This window comes from Macaca thibetana, chromosome 6 (assembly GCF_024542745.1).
Source record: "Macaca thibetana thibetana isolate TM-01 chromosome 6, ASM2454274v1, whole genome shotgun sequence".
Lineage (NCBI taxonomy): Eukaryota > Metazoa > Chordata > Mammalia > Primates > Cercopithecidae > Macaca > Macaca thibetana.
Window position 1 is genome coordinate 144,655,399 of NC_065583.1, and position 25,879 is coordinate 144,681,277.

Sequence of the window (25,879 nt, forward strand, 5' to 3'; positions counted from 1 at the left end):
GTTGTATGTCTCTCACTTTAAATCAAAAGCTGGAAATGCATGATTAAGCCTGTAAGGAAGGCATGTTGAAAGCCAAGATAGGCTGAAAGCTTAAGCCTCTTTTGTCAAACAGCCAAGTTGTGAATACAAAGAAAAAATTATTAAAGGAAATTAAAAGTACTACTCCAGTGAACACATGAATAATAAGAAAAACCAAAACAGCCTTATTACTGATAGGGAGGAAGTTTGAATGGTCTGGATAGAAGATCAAACCAGCTACAACATTCCCTTAAACCAAAGCCTAATCCAGAACAAAGCCCTAACTCTCTCTGAAGGCTGAGAAAGGTGAGGAAGCTGAAGAAAAGTTTAAAGCTATCAGTAGTTGGTTCATGAAGTTTAAGGAAAGAAGCCATCTCTGTAACATAAAAGGGCAAGGTGAAGCCACAAGTGCTGATGTAGAAGCTGCAGCAAGTTATCCAGAAGATCTAATGAAGATCGGTGATAAAGGTGGCCAAACTAAACAGCAGATTTTTAATGTAGATGCAACAGCCTTCTAGTGGGAGATGTCATCCAGGACTTTCATAGCCAGAGAGAAATTAATGCCTGGTTTCAAAGCTTCAAAGGACGGGCAGATTGTCTTGTGAAGGTCTAATGCAGCTAGTGACTTGAAGTTGAAACCAATGCTAATTTCCCATTTCAAAATCCTAAGGCCCTTAAGAATTATGTTAAATCTACTCTGCCTGTGCTCAAGAAACAACAGAGCCTGGATGACAGCACATCTGTTTACAGTATGATTTACTGAATATTTTAAGCCCACTGTTGAAAATGACGTTCAGAATAATAATTTCTTTTAAAATATTGCTACTTATTGACAATGCACCTGGTCATCTAAGAGCTCTGATGAGAATGTACAAGATTTATGTTGTCTTCATGCCTGCTAACACAGCATCCATTCTGCAGCCTATGAGTCAAGAAGTAATTTTGATTTTCAAGTCTTATTATTTAAAAAATACATTTCGTGCGACTATAGCTGCCATACAGAGTGATTTCTCTAATGGATCTGGGCAAAATCAATTGAAAACCTTTGGGAAAAAATTCACCATTCTAGATGCCATTAAGAACATTTGTGCTTCATGGGAGGAGGTCAAAATATCAACATTAAGAGGAGTTTGGAAGAAGTTTATTCCAATCCTCATGGTTGAGTTTGAGGGGTTCAGGTCTTTAGTGAAGGAAGTGACTGTAGATGTGATGGAAACAGCAAGAGAACTAGAATGAGGAGCCTGAAGATGTGACTGAATTGCTGCAATCTCCTGATAAACCTTGAATGGATGAGTTGCTTTTTTGTTTGAGATGGAGTCTTGCTCTGTTATCCAGGCTGAGTGCAGTGGCACAATCTCAGCTCACTGCAACCTCCGCCTGCTGGGTTCAAGCAATTCTCCTGTCTTAACCTCCCGAGTAGCTGGAACTGCAGGCATGCACCACCATGCCCGCTAATTTTTTGTATTTTTGGTAGAGACGGGGTTTCACCATGCTGTCCAGGCTGGTCTCGAACTCTTGACCTTGTGACCCACCTGCCTCAGCCTCCCAAAGTACTGGAATTACAGGCATGAGCCACGGCACCCTGCCTGAGTTGCTTCTTATGGGTTAGCAAAGAAAGTAATTTCTTGAAATGGAAACTACTCCTAGTGAAGATGCTGAGTATTGTTGACAACAAAGGATTTTGAATATTACATAAACTTTGGTGATAAAACAGCAGCAGGGTTTAAGATGATTGACTCAAATTTTTAAAGAAGTTCTATTGTGATTAAAATGCTATCACACAGCATTGCATGCTAGATAAATCTTTCTTGAAAGGAAGAGGCAAACCTCATTGTTGGCTTATTTTAAGAAATTGCCACAGCTGTCCCAACCTTCAGCAACCACCACCCGAATCAGTCAACAGCCATCAACATTAGGGCAAGACCCTCCACCAGCAAGAAGATTACAATTCACTGAAGACTCATATGATCATTTGTATTTTCTAGCAATAAAGAATTTTTAAATTAAGGTATGTACATTTAAAAAATATGCTTTTGCACACTTAATAGGCTACAGTATTGTATAAACATAACTTTTATACGTACTGGGAAACCAAAGAATTCTCAACTTACTTTATTGCAATATTTGCTTTATTGTGGTAGTCTGGAACGGAACTAGCAATATCTCCATGGTATACCTCTAATGAGCAGATTTAACCTAAGCTGAGAAAATATTTCCACTGACGTTTGAAATTTAAGTACGTGTTAGTCAGGTAAAGTAGGGGGAAAAGTATTTCAAGCAGAGGTTAAGGTCCCTGTGTTAAGGCTGTGAGGCCCAAGGGAAAAGAGCTTTCCCTTTAAAAGGACTGAAAGAAAGCAAGTGTGGTTTAAGCATAGTTAGGGAGGAAACAGGCCTGAATGGGAGGGATTCCTGGAGTGGGATATAGAGGTAGGCAGGCAGACTACGGAACATTAGGGATTTATGGAATCAAAATTTATATTCTCTGACACCAAATTAGGAAAAAAAGAGGTCTCTATTTTTGGCCAAGTTGTGTTTTGTGTTTGTTTTTAAACAGCTTTATTGAGGTATAATTGTTTATTACAAGGTGTTTAAGTAGGCCAGGCCTGGTGGCTCATACCTGTAGTCCCAGTACTTTGGGAGGCCAAGGCAGGCGGACCACCTGAGGTCAGTAGTTTGAGACCAACCTGGCCAACACGGTGAAAACCCATCTCTACTAAAAATACAAAATTTAGCTGGGCATGGTGGCAGGCACCTGTAATCCCAGCGACTCAGGAGGCTGAGGCAGGAGAATTGCTTGAATCTGGAAGGGGGAGGTTGCAGTGAGCCAAGATCATGCCACTGCATTCCAGCCTGGGCGACAGAGCAAGACTCTATCTCAAAACAAAACAAAATGAAACAAAAAAACAAGGTGTTTAAGCAAACGTGGCAGCACCACAGGATGGGGGCAACCTAAACCTCTAATTTACCTCCATTTTAAAAAGGCTGATATGCAAATCGATATCTTACATGAAGTGTAAATAAAGGCCTCCTTAGATGATCACATTTTCATTGACCTGTAACATCAGTTTGTATTATATAATGCTAACTTAAGTCCTTTTCCACCCCCACCTTTTACCTTCCAATGTCTAAGAACCTCCTATATAGAAATCCTGTCTACTACAGAGTTTTGTGATGCTATTTGTACATTAGAAAGATTCTTGGAACTGCGAAGTGGAGAAAGGATTATAGGATGCAAGGGTTGATATGGATAGCCCAATAGAAGGCTTTTGAAAAAGCAACAGTAGAGATCATGGCAGCTTGGACGCAGGACCTGGGCAGTGAAGATGACGAGCACAGCTCCAAGAAATATGTAGGAGACTGACTCTATATTTGGTGATGGTTGAACTTTGGGGCTAAGGGAGGGGTAGGAGTCATAAGCAATGCCAGGGTTTCTGGTTGGGACAAGTGGATAGGTGGCAGTGCTACTGATGAGGGGGATGTTAAAAGGAAGAGAAAATTTAGTGATAGCATGATTTAAATTTTGTTAGTTCACGTGGTGGAAATGGTAAATTAGTAAAGGTCTGCAATCAGGAGATAGAAACAAATCTGGAGGTCACTGGCTGATAGCTGCTAACTGAAGCTACAGGAGAGGATGACATAGTCCAAGACTCTTGTGACACCAGAAAATGTTTAGGACTGAACTTTGAAGAACACTAGTATGTACAGATTAGGTAAAGGAAGAGAAGCCCACAAAAGCATTGATGAGGAACAGCATAAAGATAGAAAGCAAGTTAACTGTGAGAATTGCTTGAACCCGGTAGGTGGAGGTTGAGGTGAGCTGAGATCACGCCACTGCACTCCAGCCTGGGCAACAAGAACAATACTCTGCCTCAAAAAACAAAAAAAAGCAAACAAAAACAAAACCCAGTAAGCTCAACATGTTCAGGTACAGGTGTGTTCCTGGTAGTCTACGGCTGGAGAGCATTAACAACATAAAGACAGAGGGTCAGAGTTGATGACATGACTTCTAGGTTAAGACCAATATTTGCGTTTTGTTGCCAGACACAAGATTATATTTACTAGCAGCTCTGTGTCCTTGCTCATTGGAAAATCGTCTTTCCTCAAGACTTACTGACATGTTTCTATTTAAGGCATGACAATTCTAAAGGCCAACAATTGTGGACAGGGGCAACTCTTCCTTTCATTATGTACTGTTGTAGTCAATTATGCAAAGTCTGGTAAACCAAAGACCACCAGGCTCAAGCCATCAGTTTTAAAATATGGCCACATGCTCCTTGATGGCCTCCTATCTGATATGGTTTTAGTGAGTCCCTTAGGACCAAGAGAATATAATGGAACTAATGCCGTATAACTTCCAAATGCAGCTGCTTTCTGGGTCTTTTGAAATGGCCCTTCAGAATCCAGGCAACATGCTGTTAGAAGTCCAAGCTACATGGACAAGTGTATACAATTCTGGTCAACCATTCCAATCTAGTCTTGGCTTTAAGTCATCTCAGTACCATGAATCCAGATGATTATAGCTCTCAGATGTTCAAATTACCCTCAGCCCTTAGTTTTCCTTGCCTAGGCCTCAGACATCATAGAATAGAGAAAAGCCATCCCCATTGTACTCTCTCCAAGTTCCTGAACCATATAAGTCCACGAGCATAATAAAATGATTGTTTTAAATGCTAGGTTTCTGTGCTTTTTAAAAAATTAAGCGTGAGTAATACCGGGAACAGATACTGATTTTGTTGGTAGCTACTGTGAGTAGAGCAAATACTGGATGGTTACTCACAGAGCAGCTGCTAGAAGTTTCAAGTATATGCAGTTAGCATTCCTTGTCCCTGGTCTAAGGTACCACCCCTTCTCTTCACGTCCTCTCCCTCCAATATTATAGTCAGTGCTATCTTTAGAGAACTGCAGATTATGTTAATAGCTGCCATGTTACAGGAGCCATTTTGAAAAAAATATTTATTACTACAACTTCTGAAAACCACAATTACATACATATTTCCTTTACAGAAGGAATTTTAAAGTTTTAATGTCTTATATTTGCTAGTTTTTCAAGGTAGACTTGTTAATGAATTCTTATTCAGAGAATGAATAAAGTATCTTCTGATTTGATTTCAAACCATTAAGTAAATTCATTATGTCATATAAACAAGTTCAACAGCAAATTATTTAAAAATACCAGATACTACTTCAAAAATTTAGAGGAAACAGAACTATTTAAGCTTTATTTTCAAAGTCTAATTTTAATTCAGACTGAACAAACAAGCAGAAAAGTGAGAAAGCTAACTGTATTAGCAGACACAGATGTACCAAATGTAAAACAGTGGGTTATTAACAGAACTATTTACATGCATATTTACAAGCAATCCTTTTGTACATAGTTTTATTTTTAGTTAGCTGGAAAAAGATCTGACATTAGGTAAAAATATTATTTATTAGGGCTGAGGTGGTACCACATTAGAGTAAAAGTATTAGAAAAGTGACCCTCAAGGTGTATCAATTATAAAGCAGATGAAAACTTGAATGACAAATATCTAGTAAAATTCTCTAGTAAAAAAGTCGATGCAACCCATGCTACAAAATAAAAGTGAGAAAGCCATATAAATAAAGCAGAATAATGTTCTAGGCTTTAAAGTAATGAATTTGGTCAGTTGAGAAAACAAAACAAAACAAAAAAAAAACAATTCTAGAATTGGAATAAATCTTCAGTGAAGTCTTGGTTGTTTAGTTGGGAGTTCACCAAGTTAGGGTTTTTTCCCCCCGCCGCCCCACGACATTTAAAAAGCCCCTGGTATCAAATAGCATCTGCATATGTAAGTCAGTTGTTGATACATTCCAAGACTTTAGTGCTAAAGATTTTCAAGATTATGATTCATATTGGAAATTCAATTCATTGGGACACTAAACGTAAAAACTAAAATGAAAGTCATAATACTCCTACCTAAAAAAGGATGCTACATTTTTGCAGTAATATGTATTTCCAGACGAAGACTTTTTCTCCTCAAGAAAAGTAGAATTTAAAGGATAAGCATCTAACCAACTAGCAAAATTTTCAACATTTCATTTATTTCAAAATCGATTTTATTGCAGCCAAAACAGTAGAATTAACTGTACATAATAAACTATTTTATATATATACACATTTTAAGTTATAGGGAATAAAGTTTATTTTGGCAGATAGTGTTAAACAAAATTAAAGTTGCATACATTAGTAACATAACTCAACATCCTTAATTTGGTATAGGTGTTACACATTTTCTTGCTCTCCTGTGTTCTGCTAAATCACCATACCTAAACTGCTTTATAAAACTGATATGCTGAAATTTAACTTTACTGTTTTCGCTTACGCTCTGATTCCAAACAAAACTTTTCATAAGCTTCTTCTATCTCTGGGTCCATCTCATCATCAATATCATCCAAGTATCTGTAAAAGCAAAGATGATTCATAAGAGTGTAAGGTTTTTCAATTCAGAAAATAAGATGCTAAATCATGAAAAAAAAATGTAATACAATTTTCCTAGACTGAGTTATAATAGAACACAAGCCTAACTTTAGAATTACATTAATGGCAGTCTTCGGACAACCAAATGCTTAATTTGATAGGTAAAAATTTACAGATTCTGAGTCCCTTGTATCTGAAATTACAGTAAAGCATATATATACTTTTAGACATAAGTTAAATTCTGTAACTTGAAAGTTAATCAAAGGCTTGACATATAAACTTGGGGCTCAAGATTGATATTAATAAATTTACCTTACCAATAAACAATTAGAATATAACTATTAATAGAACATAATTTCAAATATGCCATTCACCTCTAGTGATGCACTAATATTTTATGTCTACTTAATAACAGAAAGTGCTATTCCTGCTATGATTTCTGCTGGGTTATTCCCATGATGACAATTTAGTCACATTCCCGTTTATTTGGAATCAGATTTTCATAGGGAGCTACTTTTGAGATCATCTATTCCAGATTTTTTTTCAACTATTAGGTAGTTTAAAATGGTGGAAAGCAAGGTTTCCCATAGTTAATTACGGGGGGAAAGATTTAAAGTGTACAATTAAGGATTTAATCTACACATTCTTACTGAATGTTCATAGCCATCTTAAAAAGATATGCATTATGATCATCTTCATTTTGGAGATGGAAAATAGAGAGACTCTGGAAGGTTAAATGAACAATGTAAAATTTTAAGTGTGTGGCAGGCCCAGAATTTGACTCCAGGTCTTACCCCCTTTTCTACGCTTTTCCTCCACAACATGATTCTATCTACACCTTCCCCACCCCTCCAATAATCCAATCCCTTCCACCTACAAGCATGAAAAAACAATCTTGCCAATCCTACCAACTGCTAATGAGTTCTTTTCTGTTTCTTCCCCATTTCTAATACAGGGCAATGTGTTTAAATAACCATGAGCTCATTAGGGCAAGAGAATATGATGCTACTAAACAAACTTAAGAGGATAACCTAAAGTTCAATGCCAAGAACAACTTTATCTTCCAGCGGTATACCCAGGTAGACGGAACTTTCCTAGTTATGCCTGGGTCCTTAAATCCCTGTATTTTTTTGTTTTCTATTAAACTAGGATATAGAAGTATGGCAACAATTGTATTTCTAGATCTCAAACTGACCCATAATTAAAATATCACTAGAATAAAAGTGGTTCACTTTTTAAAAAAATCTACAACACAGGAGATGAGATATAAAAAAAAAATAATAAGTTCAAGATATAATTTATTCCCTCCCATCTCCTACTTAGGAAGAAAAGAAACTAAGTAGCTTGTCCAAATATACACAAGTTGTTAACGGAATTGGGACTAAACCTCACAAGTTCCTGGTCCTTCTAAAAGAAAATGTAGTGCAATCTGATGGTAATTGAGTAATATGTTAAAGGGATCTTTAATTACAAAGAGTGGCAGGTGAAGAAACAGATATAAAAACAGTCCTATAATTAACATCTTATCAGTTCAAACATTTTTACATAGTAATCTGTTTTCTGTACTCTTATCCTTTCATAGCTAAGATTTGAGCCATCTACTGTGTGCCAGAAGGCTAAGTATTTATGTATTCTCATGTAGTTTTCCAAAAAAAAAAAAGACTCAAGGACAGGTACTACTATTCTTATTTTATAGATGGAGAAGCAGACACAGAAGTTGCCCACGATCTTACAGTACGTTTTAGAACTTCTTAAAGTCTAGATACAATAGAATCTATTTTAAAAAAATAATTATTCTTAGGCATACTATATTTTAATGGTTATTTTCCTCAACTATGCATTTTTCAGAACTAGTCTGTGAGTTAATACAATTTTCTGAGAATTTTTAACACATAACCACTACCACATAGCACTATCAAATCAAAATATCAAAATGCCTTTTTTTTTTTTTTTTTTTGAGACAGAGTCTAGCTCTGTCTCCCAAGCTGGAGTGTGCAGTGGCAAGATCTCAGCTCACTGCAACCTCTGCCTCCCAAGTTCGAGCAATTCTCGTGCCTCAGCCTCCTGAGTAGCTGTGATTCTGTGATCCTGGCTAATTTTTGTATTTTTAGTAGAGACAGGGTTTCGCCATGTTGGCCAGGCTGGTCTTGAACTGGCCTCAAGTGATCTGCCCTCCTCAGCCTCCCAAAGTGTTGCGATTACAGGCGTGAGCGACTGCGCCTGGCCCCAGACACCATTCTTTCATGAGCTACTTTGTCTAATCTCCACCTACAAATCAGACATGGAAATTTCACGAAGTTAGTAAGTAAAGAAAACTTACGGATCACCAGCCCCAGATAAATCTGTTCCATTTTCTTCATAATCTGGAAAAAAGTCCTCTCTTTCAAGTAATTCCTGATATTTCTCTTGGTAATCTGTAAGACAACATAGGAGAAAAACTAAATGCTGAAAAAATATCACATGAAATGACCAATCACCCCTAAATGTTTTTAAATATTATGACTTTTGCCCCCCTGCATGCTCAGAAATCTTAAAGTAATTACATAAAGTACTATAAATATAAGTTGGAAATCAAAGCCATTGTAGGTGATGTACATTCATGGCCAATGTGTACTGTTTACATTCTCTACTGCTGCTTTCCATCAGACAGAATAATGGTTATATAACTGTTGGGGAAGAACAGTTCTTCCATACTCCTGTTTTTCCTTTCATTGGAAAGATATTAATCAAATATTACTGGTTTCCAGCTCCCCCTGAACTCCTCCACAAGGAAGTAAAGAAAGCTATCTGGTAAAGTAAGCAGGTAACAGCAAATGGTCTCTGTTGCTCAGATGAGGTTAACCTACCAAAAGTTTTGACAATGGGTGATTTTCCTTCCCTTTCTTCCCAGAGAGATGGGGAAGGCAGCTACCTGGTAAATGTTTCAGCTCTGCCAACTTTCCCTTCATTGGATCCTCCAAAGTAATACCGGTGATATCACAGCTATCTGCCAATTGTCTTAGGAAGAGTTACTGGGTACCTTTTTTTTTTTTTTTTTTTTTTTTTTTTTCTTTTTTTTTGAGACGGAGTCTTGCTGTGTCTCCCAGGCTGGAGTGCAGTGGCGTGATCTCGGCTCACTGCAAGCTCCGCCTCCCGGGTTCACACCATTCTCCCGCCTCAGCCTCCCAAGTAGCTGAGACTACAGGCGCCCGCCACCACGCCCGGCTAGTTTTTTGTATTTTTAGTAGAGACGGGGTTTCACCATGTTAGCCAGGATAGTCTCGATCTCCTGACCTCGTGATCCACCCGCCTCGGCCTCCCAAAGTGCTGGGATTACAGGCTTGAGCCACCGCGCCTGGCCTACTGGGTACCTTTTAAGGAAAGTATTTCTTTATGAAGTCCTAACCTCTGAATAAAAAAAAATGAATCCGTATATATTAAGACTAGTTATCTTATAATTAGTTTCTTATGAACAGAATCCAATGGAAATTTTGCAATTATATTAGACTGTGTAAAAGCCATGTTTTTCTTTTCTTTTTTTTTTTTTTTGAGACGGAGTCTTGCTGTGTCACCCAGGCTGGAGTGCAATGGCCAGATCTCGGCTCACTGCAAGCTCCGCCTCCCGGGTTCACGCCATTCTCCTGCCTCAGCCTCCTGAGTAGCTGGGACTACAGGCACCCGCCACCTCGCCTAATTTTTTTTTTTTTTTTTTGTATTTTGTATTAGAGACGGGGTTTCACCGTGTTAGCCAGGATGGTCTCGATCTCCTGACCTCGTGATCCGCCCGTCTCGGCCTCCCAAAGTGCTGGGATTAAAAGCCATGTTTTTCCAAGACTGTGTCAGTCTGTATAAAACTCTAACTCCAGCTTCAAGGGCTAGGGACATGCTGATACATGTCAATTTTGACAATTTAGAGACAGTTTTAACAATAAAACCTTCCTGCTACAAATGCTTCAGGTACTAGCTAAGACATTCTTTTAAATGTATAGATGAGTTCACAGAAAAGAAAAACCAAGTCATCAGGTCACAAATGAAGAAGGAACTGAAAGCCATACATAAACTGCAGCTGCTGCAGCTGGGAGGCTGACAGGTGATGTTGGTCTCAGTAACTAAGGGGCTTGGATTTTAAAACCCACAGAAAGTCAGAAAGCAAGGTCTTGGGCCCCATGTGAAATAGGAAGATGAAATCCATGCTCCATGCCCACCTCACCTGCACAAACTTGGGGCCCTCAAAAGGCTAGTATCTTAAACAAAAGGAGAATCAGGAAAAAACCCCAAAAATATCTCAGTGGCATTTTATATAAGCGAGACAGCAGGAAAGCTTGGTCGTCTCTGCCTGGGTTTGGAGTAGGGACAGAGCACTTTGTAGAAACTGGTTCCCCAGAGAATTTTTAACAATGGGCCTGCACCTCAAATTCCTACTACCTACATAAAGAACCCCTATGACAAGAAAATAAAAAATTTGTCCAAGTCAGTGATACCTACTCTGTGGCTCCTGGCAGAAGCAAATGTAAAACCATTTTGGATAGAGGTTCCTATAATCCAAGTCATAGTGTTTTTCATGAGGAAAAAAAAAAAAAAAAAAAAAAAAAAAAAGACAAAGCACTGAAGCATTCAATCAGGGTCATATTAATATGAAACTTCAAATGGTTTAAGAAAAAAAAAAATGTGTGGACAAGGTCAGGAATTCAAGACCGGCCTGACCAACATGGTGAAACCCTGTCTCTACTAAAAAAAAAAAAAAAAAAATACAAAATTAGCCGGGTGTGGTGGTGCACACCTGGAATCCCAGCTACTCGGGAGGCTGAGGCAGGAGAATTGCTTGAACCCAGGAGGTGGAGGTTGCAGTGAGCCGAGGTCATGTCACTGCACCCCAGCCTGGGTAACAGAGTGAGACTCCGTCTCTAAAAAACAAAAGAAAAAAAGAAAAAAAGAGTGTGTGGAAAGAGCACAAATGATAAAGCAAATAACCGTTAACAAAAAGTACACCTGGGTAAAAGGTATTCCTTGTACAATTTTACTTTTATAACTTTTCTGTAAAGTTTGAAATCATTTCCAACTAAAAGTTTAAGAAAGACAGTTAAGGCAAAAATTTTATGTGTGATGATCAGAAATAACAAGGGTTATAATTAAGATGATAAAACAAAAATATATAACAGAAGTAAGCATGTTTAGAATGAGAAAAATTAACTTGAAACTGAGAAAAGGTCAAGATTATTTGAACAAAGTGCAGAAACAAAATTCAGCTTGATTTTTATGTAAAACTAAGATTTCATTTACTTTAATGAAGTACAGGAGATTTAAAAACCCTTAAGAAAAAGAAACAGATTTATTGGCTGTCTATATTACTTCTTTTCCTTGAAAAGAAACTGAAAAACCAAACTGAATTTCTGTAAATCAAACAGTACTAGAAACAAACAGGTTAGACAAAAACAATCAAAATAAATCAAGGTAATTTTTAAGAATAAGAGGAAAGATTTGTCTTACTAGACATAGCAAGATTCACAGTAAGGTAAAAATAATTAAGTGTAGTATTGGCATAGAAAGAGATTAACAGAAAAAAAGATTCACACAAACACAGGAATAAGACACATAATTTTATAGAAGAGTTACATGGTATACAACAACGGGGGCTTATTATAACTAGGAAAGGAAGGATGGCTTAATACCTATTGTTGAGAGAACAGGCAATGGAAAAGATACTTAATTCCTATGATATCCTCCTATATAAAAATTGCACTGGTAGATTAAAGACCTAAATATAAAAAGCAACAATGATTTTTAGAAGCAAATAGAAGTGGTAAGGAAACTTTCTTAAACCACAGAAAGTAGAAACAAGACTGAAATTTTGTTTACATTAAAACTCAAAGGTTCTACATGACAAGACATTACAAACAAAATGCAAAGACAGCCAAATACTAAGAGAAAGAAGGTAACCGAAACCCTCAGCTAAGAATCACTTTTTTCTAGACTACACAAGTAATTACAAAGCAGTAAGACAAATGATCCAACAGAAATATGAGCAAAGAGTATAAGCAGGCAATTCTCAAAGAAAGAAATCAAAAAGGTCAACAGGAACAAGAAAACTTCAATATAACTTGTCAGGAAAATAAAGTGTCAGCAAGATAGAATTTCATACAATCTGATGGATAAAAATTAAGTTTAATAAAAAGTATTGCCAAAGATGAGGAGCAGGAACCCTCATGTGCTGCTGATGGGAATGTTAAGTGGCATAATCATGCTGGAAAACAATTTAGTAACATTTAGTGAAGTTTAAGATGCCCATAATGTATAACTTAATTCTACTCCCTTGCCCTAAAGAAACTTCTTTGTGCTAGAGACACAGGACAGTCAATGCTTGGAATCCGGAGGAAACAAATGAAAAAATTCCAACCATAAGCTGGTTGCAGTTTGTACCAAATGGGAAAAATTTCTCTTCCTCACTCTACAGTCCCATCTATTACAATTAAGGCAATCTTTCTATAAATGATCCTCTTCTGGAAGAGGAAATGTGCAGAGATTTCGATTTTAATTAATTCTCACACACCAAGTATTAATGAAATGTGTAATTCTTCGTGTCGACAAGTATTAACCCATATTAATATATGTCGCTGACTATGTGGTGAACTAGAACCGTCTTTCCCCTCCATCTAATCACCTGAAAATTTAAGATTATAAAAAAATGTTAGAGGAAATATAAAATTAAAATAGTTGCATTTAATTGAGAATCCTTCCCATCCTCTGTTGTTAGGTGACAAGACATTATATGTGGAATCAGACTTTCATTTGAAATGGTTCAAGTGGTCACTATGAAGAGCATTCTATATTAGACAAACCATTACACCGGTATTTTGGAATGATGTGAAGACATCAAAAAGTTATAATTTTGTGCTGGTGAGGATGTGGTTTTCTGTAAATTTACTACTTTACCACACAACTGGGAGGAGGGAATGACTGTGAGACAACATACCTGGATCAGCTGCAGTGAAAGGAACACCATCAGATGTATAAAATGTTGGTTCGTTCTAGGATGAATCAAAGTGATAAAAATATGTAATCATTTCAGAATAGATTTTTATAAGTACAATAATGAAGCATGGCTGATGTCACTCATCTGCACCTGATAATGCAAGAACAAGCAAAAGAACCTAACTTCCTAGTAGCCATTTTCATTTCACTGAGAAAGTCTATGGTTTTCAGATTTCCATTCTTTATCTCAATTTCTTGTGGTTCTAACGGTGCTGCCTATTGTCTTTCAGTGAACTGTTTTGTTGCCTGGGCTGCAGTGCAATGGCATGATTTCAGCTCACCACCACCTCTGCCTCCCGGCTTCAAGCAATTCTCTTGCCTCAGCCTCCTGAGTAGCTGGGATTACAGGCGTGTGCGCCACCACGCCCAGCTAATTTTGTATTTTTAGTAGAGACGGGGTTTCTCCATGTTGGTCAGGCTGGTCTCGAACTCCTGACCTCAGGTGATCTGCCTGCCTCGGCCTCCCAAAGTGCTGGGATTATAGGTGTGAGCCACCACGCCTGGCCAACCATTTTTATTTTATTTTTCTTTACTACAACATGCAAAGTAAAAGTCTGAGATGCAGGTCCTTGGTTATGAATTCTCTGGAAAAGCTGCTTCCTGGCATCCCTGTGCTCAAGTCCAAGCCTTGTCAATCTCTCTTGCCACTGGATAGATCTTTCTCTAGTCCACCCTTTCACTGGAGAATTCTAGGTCTCTTCTCTTTTTTACCCAGTCTGATGGTTGCCATGTCACTCAAAGCCAGTGAAGACAGTTATTAGGCACTGAATTCTGAGAACAGCTTTATGTAGATCTTCTAATTTCCAAAACTGAATTCAAGCAATAAGCAAAACTTAAAATACAAACAGTGGCATACCATAAAGTAGTTAGGATCATTTTCTGGTGTTGCTTCTCTATATGTTGAAGTTGCATGGACTCTACCCCAGTTACTTGACCGGAGTTCTACAAGCTTCAAGAGCATCTGTTTCACATCTCTGTAGAAAAAAGTTGAAAATGAGTTAGTGTATCCACCATAAGGGCTGTCAGACCCTAAAATATCTCAAATTCCTAAAACTTTATTTTCTTAATTTAACATGTACATCTGAGGCCTTGACTTTCTCTAGACATTTCCTATATGACATAAATTCATTTAAAAAAACAGCCTTGAATTATGTTCCATGTAACCATAACTATATGGACCTAAAGGCAGTGGCTATCCTTCAAACAACATTTTTATGTCTCCTACTCTACTTACAGTAGTACTTTTATTTGTTCGACAGTTAATATCTGGATTTTGTTTTTCATTTAATTCATATTTTAACATAAGAAAATTAGCTTTTTCAATTTCTGAGCAAAAATGTCTGACACATGTCTATCACAAAAATGTCTAGTGAGCAGAAGCTATAGGTAAAATATTATTCCTTTAAAGAAAGTATTTTTGCATATCCATTAGCCATCAACTACCCTGCTGAAGTACAGCAAATTAAAAAACAATCTCCAAAGAAAAAGCAAGACATTGAGATGTACTGGCTATTTACATTACTTCTTTTCCTACCTACTGCAGTTTGCATCTAGGACAACATTTTCAATTCTCTGAATAATTTCTTCCATATCCATCTTTCCTTTTTCCTTCCAAGCATCTTCCAAAACTGATCCTGTCAACTAAAAAAGCAGGGGTCAGTAAAATAAGAAATTCCATAGCGTATTACAGAAATTCTAAAAAGATATCAGTAACAGTTCAAGCATTCCCTAAACAAGATGAATTTAGCGAGTTTAATATTCCTAATTCTTCTCTATCATCTAATAGTCAGTGATTTCTATGCCCTCTGTATTTCTCTTCACTGAGAGAAACTAAAAAATAAATGATAGCAGAACTTTAATCATGGGTTTTATGTCAACGACTTTTATATTCCCTGTATGACTAAGATAGGCTATTAGATTTTAATGAACATATCACTTTTTTGAAATATACAACATGCAACATAGAAGCTTTGAATTAAAAAAAAACACACAAACACGCATTTCATCAGGAAATAAATGAGTTAAGAATTTAAACAGGTAATCTATAGAAAGTAATAAGCAAATGGCTAATAAACATGAAGAAATGCTTAGAATCATCTATGACAAAACAAAAACCAAGATTGACTATATCCATCACTATAAGGATGTAGAAAGAGATGTACTCATTCTGCTGATGGGGCTATATTCTGGTTCAGCATTTGGAAGGCAAATTAGCCATTACTTGTCGTAAAGTACATATGCTCATCGACTCACCAAATCTGTGTTTAAGAATTTAACCTACAAAAGTATCTGCACATATAAAGACAAGAGGAAATATTACAAGCAATGTTGTAGTGGCTAAACTGAAAATAATCCAAATATTCATCAATAAACATTGATAAATGTTATGGAATGAATAAACAATGCATATGCATACGACAGAATACTAGGAAGTTATTCAATAAGAGATACCTCTTTTATTGTGTGTGCCATGGAAAAATTTAAGATGTTTCATTAGGTGGCAAAAACAAAAAAAAGCCAAAACAGAGTAAGATCTTATTTAATAAGAGCACATATACAGAGATAAGAAGGGAAGAAGACAGAATTTGCAAATGGAAATGGTGTAAAGGACTTCCATTTTTCACTTCTGAACTTGCTTCACATATTACATAGTAAGTATATCTTGCTTTTCCAAAATAATTGGAAAAAAGTAAAATGTCAATATTTACCTTAAAGTAATAACTTAATCTTAAATTCATTTGAATACTATACAGACTTCCCTTCCTCTAAATCATAATAGGTAAATTAGTTAAATAATTAAAAAAAAAAAACCTACCTTCAATAATTTTACTGCACAAATTAAATTGTCATCCACAGGATTAGAAAAGAGGGCATTCAGCAATTCTCGAAGACCAACCTGAAGAATATCTGCTCTTGTAACCTGTCCATTTGTTCCCTTGATCTTTTGGGACCAAAAAAAAAAAAAAAAAAGAGAGAAAAAAACAAAAGGAATGATGCCAAAATATAATACAGATACATAAATGAACAAGGCGTTGGCAAAATAAGTGTTTTAGCTAAATGACAAAAGTCATCGGAATACACTCTGATATCTTCACAGACTTAGAATTACTTTATATGTAACTAAGACCTCTAATAAAACTGGTAAGCTATGGGTAAAATTTAATATCCATTTATCACAGAGTCAGCATAATTTAAGGCCACTTTGATGTTACTGCTTCATAAAGCTTTCTCTAGTTTGTTCAACTACCACTTTTTTTGAACACACAGCATTTTATTCTGCTTTTAAAATATTTTAAAATATTCTGTTTTGCATCAGAGTGGTATATGTATCTTGTATCACTGGGTAGAAGAATTTTAGGTGCAGGAACTAAACCTTATCTTTACATCCCCCATAGACCTAGCATCATTATCTCCATATAGAAAATGCTCAACAGTATTCTTATTTTAGACTGCTGTTCATATTTTGGCTTAAACAAAAATTAGACTGAAAAAGAACATGGCATAAGATTTTCAAAAAACTAAGTCCACCTGTGATAAAAAGGCATAGTAAGGCTCTGGACTGGACATAGACCTTTTAGACACAATGACTGAGATGCACATTTGATAGATTCACATTGTCTTATGATGTTTCTGATATTATGGCATTTATGATCTTAGGTTCTCAAATCAGAGTATAAAGGTATAAGCTTATATCTGAGATTCACTAATTTAAAAAATCAAGCAGAGGCTGGGCGTGGTGGCTCATGCCTGTAATCCCAGCACTCCGGGAGGCTGAGGCGGGCAGCACCTGAGGTCAGGAGTTTGAGACCAGCCTGGCCAACATGGTGAAATCCCAACTCTACTAAAAATATAAATATCAGCCAGGCGTGGTGTTACGTGCCTGTAATCCCAGCTGCTCAGAAGGCTGAAGCAGGAGAACCACTTGAACCTGGGAGGTGGAGGTTGTAGTGAGCCGAGATCACGTCACTGCACTCCAGCCTGGGCAACAGAGCGAGACTCTGTCCCCGCCAAAAAAAAAAAAAAAAAAAAAAAAAAATTCAAGCAAATCCATTACACAGTAATAATGCTGTGCTGAATGCAGCACTTCTATTGCCTACTAACAAGCATATACTTAAGTATACCACTCAAATTTATAAATACGTTTAGCTGTAGACTTCGTACAAATGCATTTTTATGTGGAAGATTAATATATAAAATAGGACAGAAATAACTATTCTTAGGGGTTGGGGGATTGGGGAGATGTTGGTCAAAGGACACAAAATTTCAGTTAGGGGGAATAAGTTCAAGAGATCTCTTGTACATCATGATGACTATAGTTAACAATATATTGTATACATGAAAACTGCTAAAAATTTTAAGTGTTCTTAACAAAAAAAAAAAAAGTAAAATAATGCATATGTTAAATAGCTTGATTTAGCCATTCTACGATGTATACATATATCAAAGTGTTGTGTACCATAATTTGTCAATTAAAAAAATAAACATTTTTTTAAAAACTATTTGGGTGAATTAGAGTGAAAAGCCTAGTCTCTTTTCACTCAGAGTTCTGCAGAGTAAATTGCTTTGAACCACCATCTGAAAGTCAACATACTAAACGTATTAACATATAAGATGCAAGAATTCAAAAAGGTATTACTGTTGATATCTCAAGAACTTAAATTTGCATGTAAACCACAGCTTCCTAAAGCATGCAGACTTTTACCTCAGTAATTATTTCCCAACATCCTGCCCATGAGCAAATGTTATGGACAGACGGTCCAGTAAACGTAGGTGCTGAAACATGTTTTCTTTCCTCCTTCATTTCACTCTTCAGGTTGTAAAAATACAATATGAACACAAATTCCTCATTGAGATCAACTTATGTTCTCAGGCCTTGTTAGTACTTAACAAAAGAAAAACTTCTCACCTCCAGGTTAAGATAAAGTTCTCCCAGAAAGAGTACAAATGCATGAAATCGTTTTCGAGTAACTTCATCCCCTTTTGCAGCTTGATCTTTAACTTCATATTCAGTGCGACATCTAATTAAAGACATATCTTTTATAATCTCACATTGCTTTGCTTTTTAAATAGTCAAACAAGATAACCATTTGTCAGTTTGGTTGTCCACAGCAAGAGGCAAGGACAATGTCCCAATGCTCTTTCTACAATAAAGAAACTGCTTATTGAAGAGGCTAGATTATACACCATGTTTTTGTACTAAGACTCCCAGTTTGAAAAAACTGACAGTTTTATTTTCAACTATTTTTATCAAATTTGTAATATGTTTAAGCAACACACGTATAATCAGATTCATAGCATACTGGCAGCACCAAAGAAGGGAGAGGGAGCCTCACCTTATTTGTCTTACAGGTTTTTTACTAAGAAAGCACTGATTTTACATGTCTCTGTAAATTTTTTTATACTACAACTTTGAAAAGGATCTTTAAATACAGACAGACAAACACATACACACACACACACACATGCACACAGCCTCCAATTGAAAATAAAATGAATTAAGTCCGTTATTCTTGTAATTTCCATTATACGTATCAGAGAAGTATTCATGTGAGGAAAAAATTCCCCCATTAAAACCACAATTAGAAAGCACCGGACTTGTTCTCTATTTCCAACGAGACTGACAGCTTCAAATAACTGATTTTTCCTTGCTCTGTTTGCCCCTGACTTGACCCATTTGCTTCACACAGATGACAAAAATAAGAAATCCTCTTCTTGGAGCTTATTGTCAGTCATAGTTCCTACAAGGTAACTAAACTAGGCACAATAACCCTGTCACTGCCTTCATAAGTGAATTACGGTGTCAGATATTGTTACTAAAATAGATTTTAAAACTGGACTGTAAAAGTTTATCATTTTGTTATTAAGTATTTTAATCTTTATTGATAAGGTGAGAAAACTCTGGGAAAGTAACTTGTTTTATAAAACTGGTTTTGACAGTTTTCCTTTTAAAGACAAAGGGAAAAGCTATGGGTACTGAATGGTTTCCATGCAGCCAGTTTAGGTTGACTTTGTAAAAAATTTTTAATAAAGAAAAAATAAACTACCTCTTGTTCAGTAATTGACTCTGGGTCAGTTTGTCAACCACGAAACCCCAGCACAGCTTACTGTGCCTTATGTGGCCAATTCCAATGTTTACAAGGTATATTAACTGAGCAACATCTTCTGTTTGAGTCAAACGTGGTAAGATATTTGTTATCTTGTACATATTAAATTCCTCATCAGAAAAAAGTTGGGATATTTATAGATAGTACATTCTGGTTAATAATGGAAGAGATCTGTTAATTAATGCCAAATCAGTTATGTAAAAACACCTGTTGGCTGCTTTTCTTTCTGTTAAACTTTGTTGGCAAGAGTTGATGAAATAACTTTTTTCATAAAATGCTATGACAGATTGTACGTTAGGAAACGATTATGTACATGCAAACATAAATACCTACATAACTGACTAGGTGAAAAGTCAAACGTTTTAAGCTAAAGATTTTCAATTATAAAAGAAATGTACGTTTATTTTGGAAAGGTTAAAACAGAAAAAGTATAAAGAACAAAGTCACCTGTAATACCACTAAAAACAAGAGATAACTGCTGTGAAGGTAACTTCCATTCCATCTTTTTCAAAGTATGTATATATTTTTTAAAGAGGTAGCAGAATTATGCTCTGCTTTCTTTACATTATTATCTTTGACAGGATTACAGTACTATAGAAGCACATATGGTGGGTAACAGTCAACGAGAATAGAAGAGTGGGTCTCAATCATAGCTATACAGTAGAATCACTTGGGAAGCTTTAAAAAATCATGCCCTAGCTCCACGTCATCTAATTACACCAGAATTTCAAATGGTTCAGACAGGATCTCAGCTTTAAGTATTCAGGTAACTCTAAGGCACAGCGGCGGGTGAGAAGCACTGAAAAACATGAGTGAGCATTCCTGGCGTCCCACCACCTACAAGTACCCACTTTGAATCTTTACAGAAGCTACAATTTGTGTTTCTTTAAGTATGGTTAGATATCTTTTTATAACTTTGTCATCTGTATTTTTCGAAACTGTTTTGGGCCATTCCAAGTATTTTTATTATTATTATTATTATTTTTGAGACGGAGTCTGGCTCTGTCACCCAGGCTGGAGTGCAGTGGCGCGATCTCGGCTCACTGCAACCTCTGCCTCCCAGGTTCACGCCTTTCTCCTCCTCAGTCTCCCGTGTAGCTGGGCCACAGGTGCCCGCCACCACGCCCAGCTAATATATATAGTATTTTTAGTTTTTTTTTTTTTTTTTTGTATTTTTAGTAGAGACGGGGTTTCACCATATTAGCCAGGATGGCCTCAATCTCCTGATCTCGTGATCCACCCGCCTCGGCCTCCCAAAGTGCTGGGATTACAGGTGTGAGCCACTGCGCCCGGCCTATCATTTCACTTTTAAGTCTCTGACATATTTGGGATTTTAGCACAGAGAGTGACACAGGAACTCATCTTTTTTTCCCAAATGACTATCCAGTTATGCTACCAGCACAATTTATCTTTTTATCAACAGCTTGAATTTTCAAAGGTCTCTGGGGTATACTTCTAGAATCTTTATTCTGTTCCACTGCAGTTTAACCACACAATGGAATGCTTTGCAAGCATTAAAAGTAACTTAAAAAAACTAATGGACAAACTATAATAAACTTGAAGATAACCTTGTTATTGAAGACATCAAATTATAAGAAAACTAGTTTTCCCTAAATTAGCTTATAAATTGAGTATTATCTCCAAAATATCTAACATATACTAACAAGACTTGTGTAATTTCAAATACTGATTCTAAAGTTCATTGGACGAAACAAGCATAGCAAAGAATATTCGACAGGCTGGGCATGGTGGCTGATGCCTGTAATCCCAGCGCTTTGAGAGGCTGAGGTGGATGAATACTTGAGGTCAGGAGTTCGAGACCAGCCTGGCCAACACGGTGAACCCCATCTCTACTAAAAATACAAAAATTAGCTGGGCATGGTGGTACGCACTTATCATCCTAGCTACTCGGGAGGCCAAGGCACGAGAATCGCTTGAGTCTCGGAGGTAGAGGTTGCAGTGAGCCAAGATTGAGCCACTGCACTCCAGCCTGGGTGACAGAGCATGACTCGGTCTCGGAGGGGGGGAAAATTCCAGAAAATGAACAAAACACTAATTACCCTAAGATGTTTTAAAAAATTATAGCTTTTGGCGGGGGGGTGGCTCACACCTGTAATCCCAGTACTTGGGGAGGACAAGGCGGGTGGATCACCTGAGGCCAGGAGTTTGAGACCAGCCTGACCAACATGGTGAAACCCCATCTCTACTAAAAATACAAAAATTAGCTGGGCATGGTGGCAGGTGCCTGTAGCCCCAGCTACTGGGTAGGCTGAGGCAGAATAATCACTTGAACCTGGGAGGCAGAGGTTGCAGTGAGCTGAGATCGTGCCACTGCACTCCAGGCTGGGAGACAAAGTGAGACTCTGTCAAAAAAAAAAAAAAAAAAAGAAAAGCTTTTTAATAGCGATTGTATGGTAATAAAAAGGAACAGAATAAGTGATAAATGGAATGAAAATCCAGAATCAAAACCCAAATAATGCAGTGTGATAAAAGTGGCAGTTCAAATCAATAAGGAAAAATGGATTATTCATTTTTACTCTAATCTAAATAAAATTAAATCCTTATTCAAACCAAAGCTACCACAGTAATAAGAATTACATAGGTGTTTATTTTTAAGATCTTGGAAAAGGAAGGCCTTTCTAAACACAAATCAAATTCACAGACCATTACAGAAAAAAGACTGGTATATTGAACTATAAACTTCAAATAAAATGCACATAAGAATGGGCTGCCCTATTCTTTCCTGCAGCTTTCTGTAATATATGGTCTGAGGAATGGTTAAATTCTAGTATATTTAGTAGTTTTCCTTTAATTTCACATTTACACTCACCTTTGAAGTAGCAATTGGCGGAAGTTGCCACTCTGTGGGCTAATTGTCAGATGATGGGACAGGTAATTACACAGGCGAGCTCCCATATAAGAAAAATTTGGGATAGACGTGGCCTTTTAAAAAGAAGAAAAGTGTCATATGACATAGGTACATCATTATTAATGCAAATCCTTAACAGCAACATTCTAAAGAGAAAAAAATTGACTCACCAAACTGACCATATATACAAACCTTTTGTCATTGTTAAGCTTAAGGAAATTAAGTTCACTTTCCCTCCCAACCTTACAGCAAGAACCACAATAACTCCAAAAAAAAAAAAAAAAAAAGAAAAAAACCCATCAGTTACCTGAGGCTACCAGAAAGCAAAGAGACAATGTCTCCTGTGCTAACCCATTTTTTTTTTTTTGCAGAAAATCTGTACATGGCCACAACTGCACAGTGACAATTATGAATGAGAATATTGCCCAACTGTTGAGCAGTCGGGCTTCTTGAGGCAGGAAAGCACAGACTTTAGTGTTTGGCAGTCCAGGACAAGATTCCCTGGCATTCTTCTTCATGACTTTGGATATCAATAAACCTTTCTGAGCTTCAGTTAGACTTTAAAGAGGTGATTAATGGTACCTGGCACAAGCAACTGACACTTAAAGAATGCTCCAAGAATGACTGGGTAAAGAGGAAATGAAAACAGCTAAGCTACTTAAAAAAAGAAAAAAAAAAAGACAGTAAGAAAACACTACACATCAAAGATTGTGTGATATAACTGAAGCAGTGTTCAGCAAGTTTAATAGCAATTTCTAAAGAATAGTGGAGAATATAGTTTACAATCTAATATAAGGTAAGAAAACACACATTAAAAGGTTAAGAAGCCAGGGACAGTGGCTCATGCCTGTAATCCTAGTACTCTGGAAGGCCAAGGTCAGAGGATCACTTGAGGCCATGAGTTTAAGACCAGTCTAGTCAACACAGTGTGACTACCATCTCTATAAAAAATTTTAAAAATTAGCTGGGTAGGGTAGCATGCACTGTAGTCCCAGCTACACTGGAGGCTGAGGTGGAATGATCACTTGAGTGCAGGAGTTCAAGGCTGCACACTCTAGTGTGCGTGACAAAACAAAGCCCCGTCTTTAAAAAAAAAAAAAAAGAAGAAGAAAGAAAAAAAGAAAAAGTTAGGGGATTTGGCCACAAAGGTAATCGAACATAGAATCGAGATCTAACAAATGTCCTGCTGCCCCTCTGACCCTATGTTGGGTCTACTTAGTAATTTTTATTTCTAATTATTTCCTTGCTCACATGGGGCCAGTACATGCCACATTAAGGGAGAAAGAGTGATTTCTCCTGACATCATGTATGTTTAGCTGGTACCCAAGACTTAAAGTTCATACTTACACTTTTCCCATTATTGGCACTGCATGTTTTCCTTTAGCTTCTTTTTAATGTTATAACACATGATTTAAAGACAAGTTCCACAAGGCTTGTCATTCAACAGTTTCCTGCTTCCCTACTTACACACCAGTTTTACTCCCAAAGACAACCACTTTTGACTCCTTCAGCTAAAAATATTTTAACCCGCGTTATCTCCACACTACATACTTTTTCAGTTTAGATGCTTTAGCTTTTTTATTTCTTACTGCAACTGGAGCATCCCTAGTTCAAAAATCCAAAATCCGCCAAAATCAGAAAATGCGAGTGCCCACATAATGCCAAAAAGAAGTGGAAAATTCCACACCTGACCTCATGTGACAGGTCAGTCAAAACACAGGTGTACAACACATAATTTATTCAGCATCCCCAAAGGAAAAAAGACCCTGTCAACCCCATTCAGCTGTAATATACTTAGGTATCCTCCCTGAGGTGTCTCATTATATACTGTATATCCTAAATCTACAAAAATCCAACATCTGAAACACTTGAAATCCCAAGCATTTCAGATAAGGGATACTCGACTTATAATTTCCCATCATGGAAGATGAGCTTTTAGCTTTCACTCTGCTTAATTTCACCCCACTCTACTGTTTCCTACTATCACAGTATGGTTATGATTTTATTCATTTGCTGTGTTTTCATTTATAGCTGAATCTTGCATTACACTGCTTTTACCTTTTTTCTGCACAACTTTGTTTTCCCTAGACTCAGTTTTTCCTACATTTTTATATTCTTCTCATTGATTTATCCCTAAACTCACTAGTCTGTAAATTTCTTCTCATATCTTACAGCAGATGTGCTCATCTTATTACGGAAGTCTTTCCTAGAGTCTTCTGACCTAGTCCAGTGAAGCCTGGCTGCTTCAGACCTACTATGCATGCCATTATTGTTTTGAGATCTCCTTTGAACCATCATCTGGACAGCTCACTTAGTCTCTCCTGTAAAGTTCCTTTTCCTAGTTCCCATGTCTTCATCCATGGCATAATTCCTCTTTTTGACAGAGTACCTCCTTTGTTAATTTCATAAGAAGGGTTACAACAAAATTTCAAACTGGCTGGTCAGTGTAAAAAGATCTAGATGGTTTAACTTTTTAGATTCTCAAGCAATCCTTTTAGTCTCATTCCATCCTTATTCTAGAACCTTTTAGGTTTTGCACTGCAAATCAGGGTGATTCTCAGCTTTACCACCACTGGCTTGGATCTGCCAAGTCAGGTACCACTCACCCACCTGCTTTCTAGTCTTCAAAACTAGTGCTTTTTTTTTTTTCCTCTTCTCTGTCCTTATGTGCCTTTTAAATATCCCCATAGTGTCATTTTAGTGGTGTTTGGGAGGTATCAAAGCTGAATGTGTGTTTAATCTGTCATCTTTTATAATACGTCCTTGTTGTTAGTTGCTATGAGTACATTTCCATAAATTACCTCAATGAAACTTAGCAGCTATTGATAAACCTATGCATCATTGATCATAGAATATTAAAACATTAAGTATATTGACTACATATTTGACAATCAGAGAAATAGTTGAAGCTTATCAGGTTACTGACCCTTTGTCCAGCCCTGAATAAGTATAATGCAGACTACTGAGTAACTGAAACTGAATAGTGGAGGAAGCCAGAAAGGCAACAAGAAATAAATATATTTGTTTCATTTTCTTATCTCATATTCCTTTTCAATCTATTTATCGGCAAAAAGCAGAAATGAGAACAAATCGTGCAGTTCTGTCTTCCTAACATCTCAGGTACTTCCTCAAACCTGACAGTTGGCTAGGTAGTCTTGGGGTCCAGTAACCACCCAGAATAACTTGGAAAAGCAGCCAAATGAAACATTAGGATAGAAAATAATCATTAATTTGCATTATAATCTCCCTTCCATATATTCCAAATTTGAGTTGCTCTTGTAGCAATGAATTAAAGAACCTAAAGTTTACATTTCTGATCATGGCCCATTTTTTTTGACCAGTCTCACACTAAGTTTGTGTTAAGCCAGTGTTGTCTACTGTATTTTTCACTTTTAAAATAGCATTAATGAGGCCAGGTGTGGCTCATGTCTATAATCCCAGCAT

The 25,879-nt window shown here is 36.9% G+C and overlaps 1 protein-coding gene across 5 annotated transcripts in view; it reads right to left on the reverse strand.

Annotated features, from left to right (window-relative positions):
* Nucleotides 1-6,057: 6,057 nt before the first annotated feature.
* Nucleotides 6,058-25,879, reverse strand: part of PAIP1 (poly(A) binding protein interacting protein 1) — a 74,416-nt gene continuing 54,594 nt past the window's right edge. For all 5 annotated transcript variants that reach the window (XM_050794869.1, XM_050794868.1, XM_050794867.1 and 2 more), the window contains exons 4-11: nucleotides 22,397-22,509; nucleotides 18,369-18,480; nucleotides 16,278-16,403; nucleotides 14,997-15,103; nucleotides 14,319-14,436; nucleotides 13,404-13,458; nucleotides 8,775-8,868; nucleotides 6,058-6,436 (exon numbers count right to left, since the gene is read on the reverse strand). In XM_050794869.1, coding sequence (XP_050650826.1) covers nucleotides 6,343-6,436; nucleotides 8,775-8,868; nucleotides 13,404-13,458; nucleotides 14,319-14,436; nucleotides 14,997-15,103; nucleotides 16,278-16,403; nucleotides 18,369-18,480; nucleotides 22,397-22,509 — 819 coding nt within the window. In that variant the 3' untranslated portion in view covers nucleotides 6,058-6,342. The remainder of the gene's footprint in view (nucleotides 6,437-8,774; nucleotides 8,869-13,403; nucleotides 13,459-14,318; nucleotides 14,437-14,996; nucleotides 15,104-16,277; nucleotides 16,404-18,368; nucleotides 18,481-22,396; nucleotides 22,510-25,879) is intronic.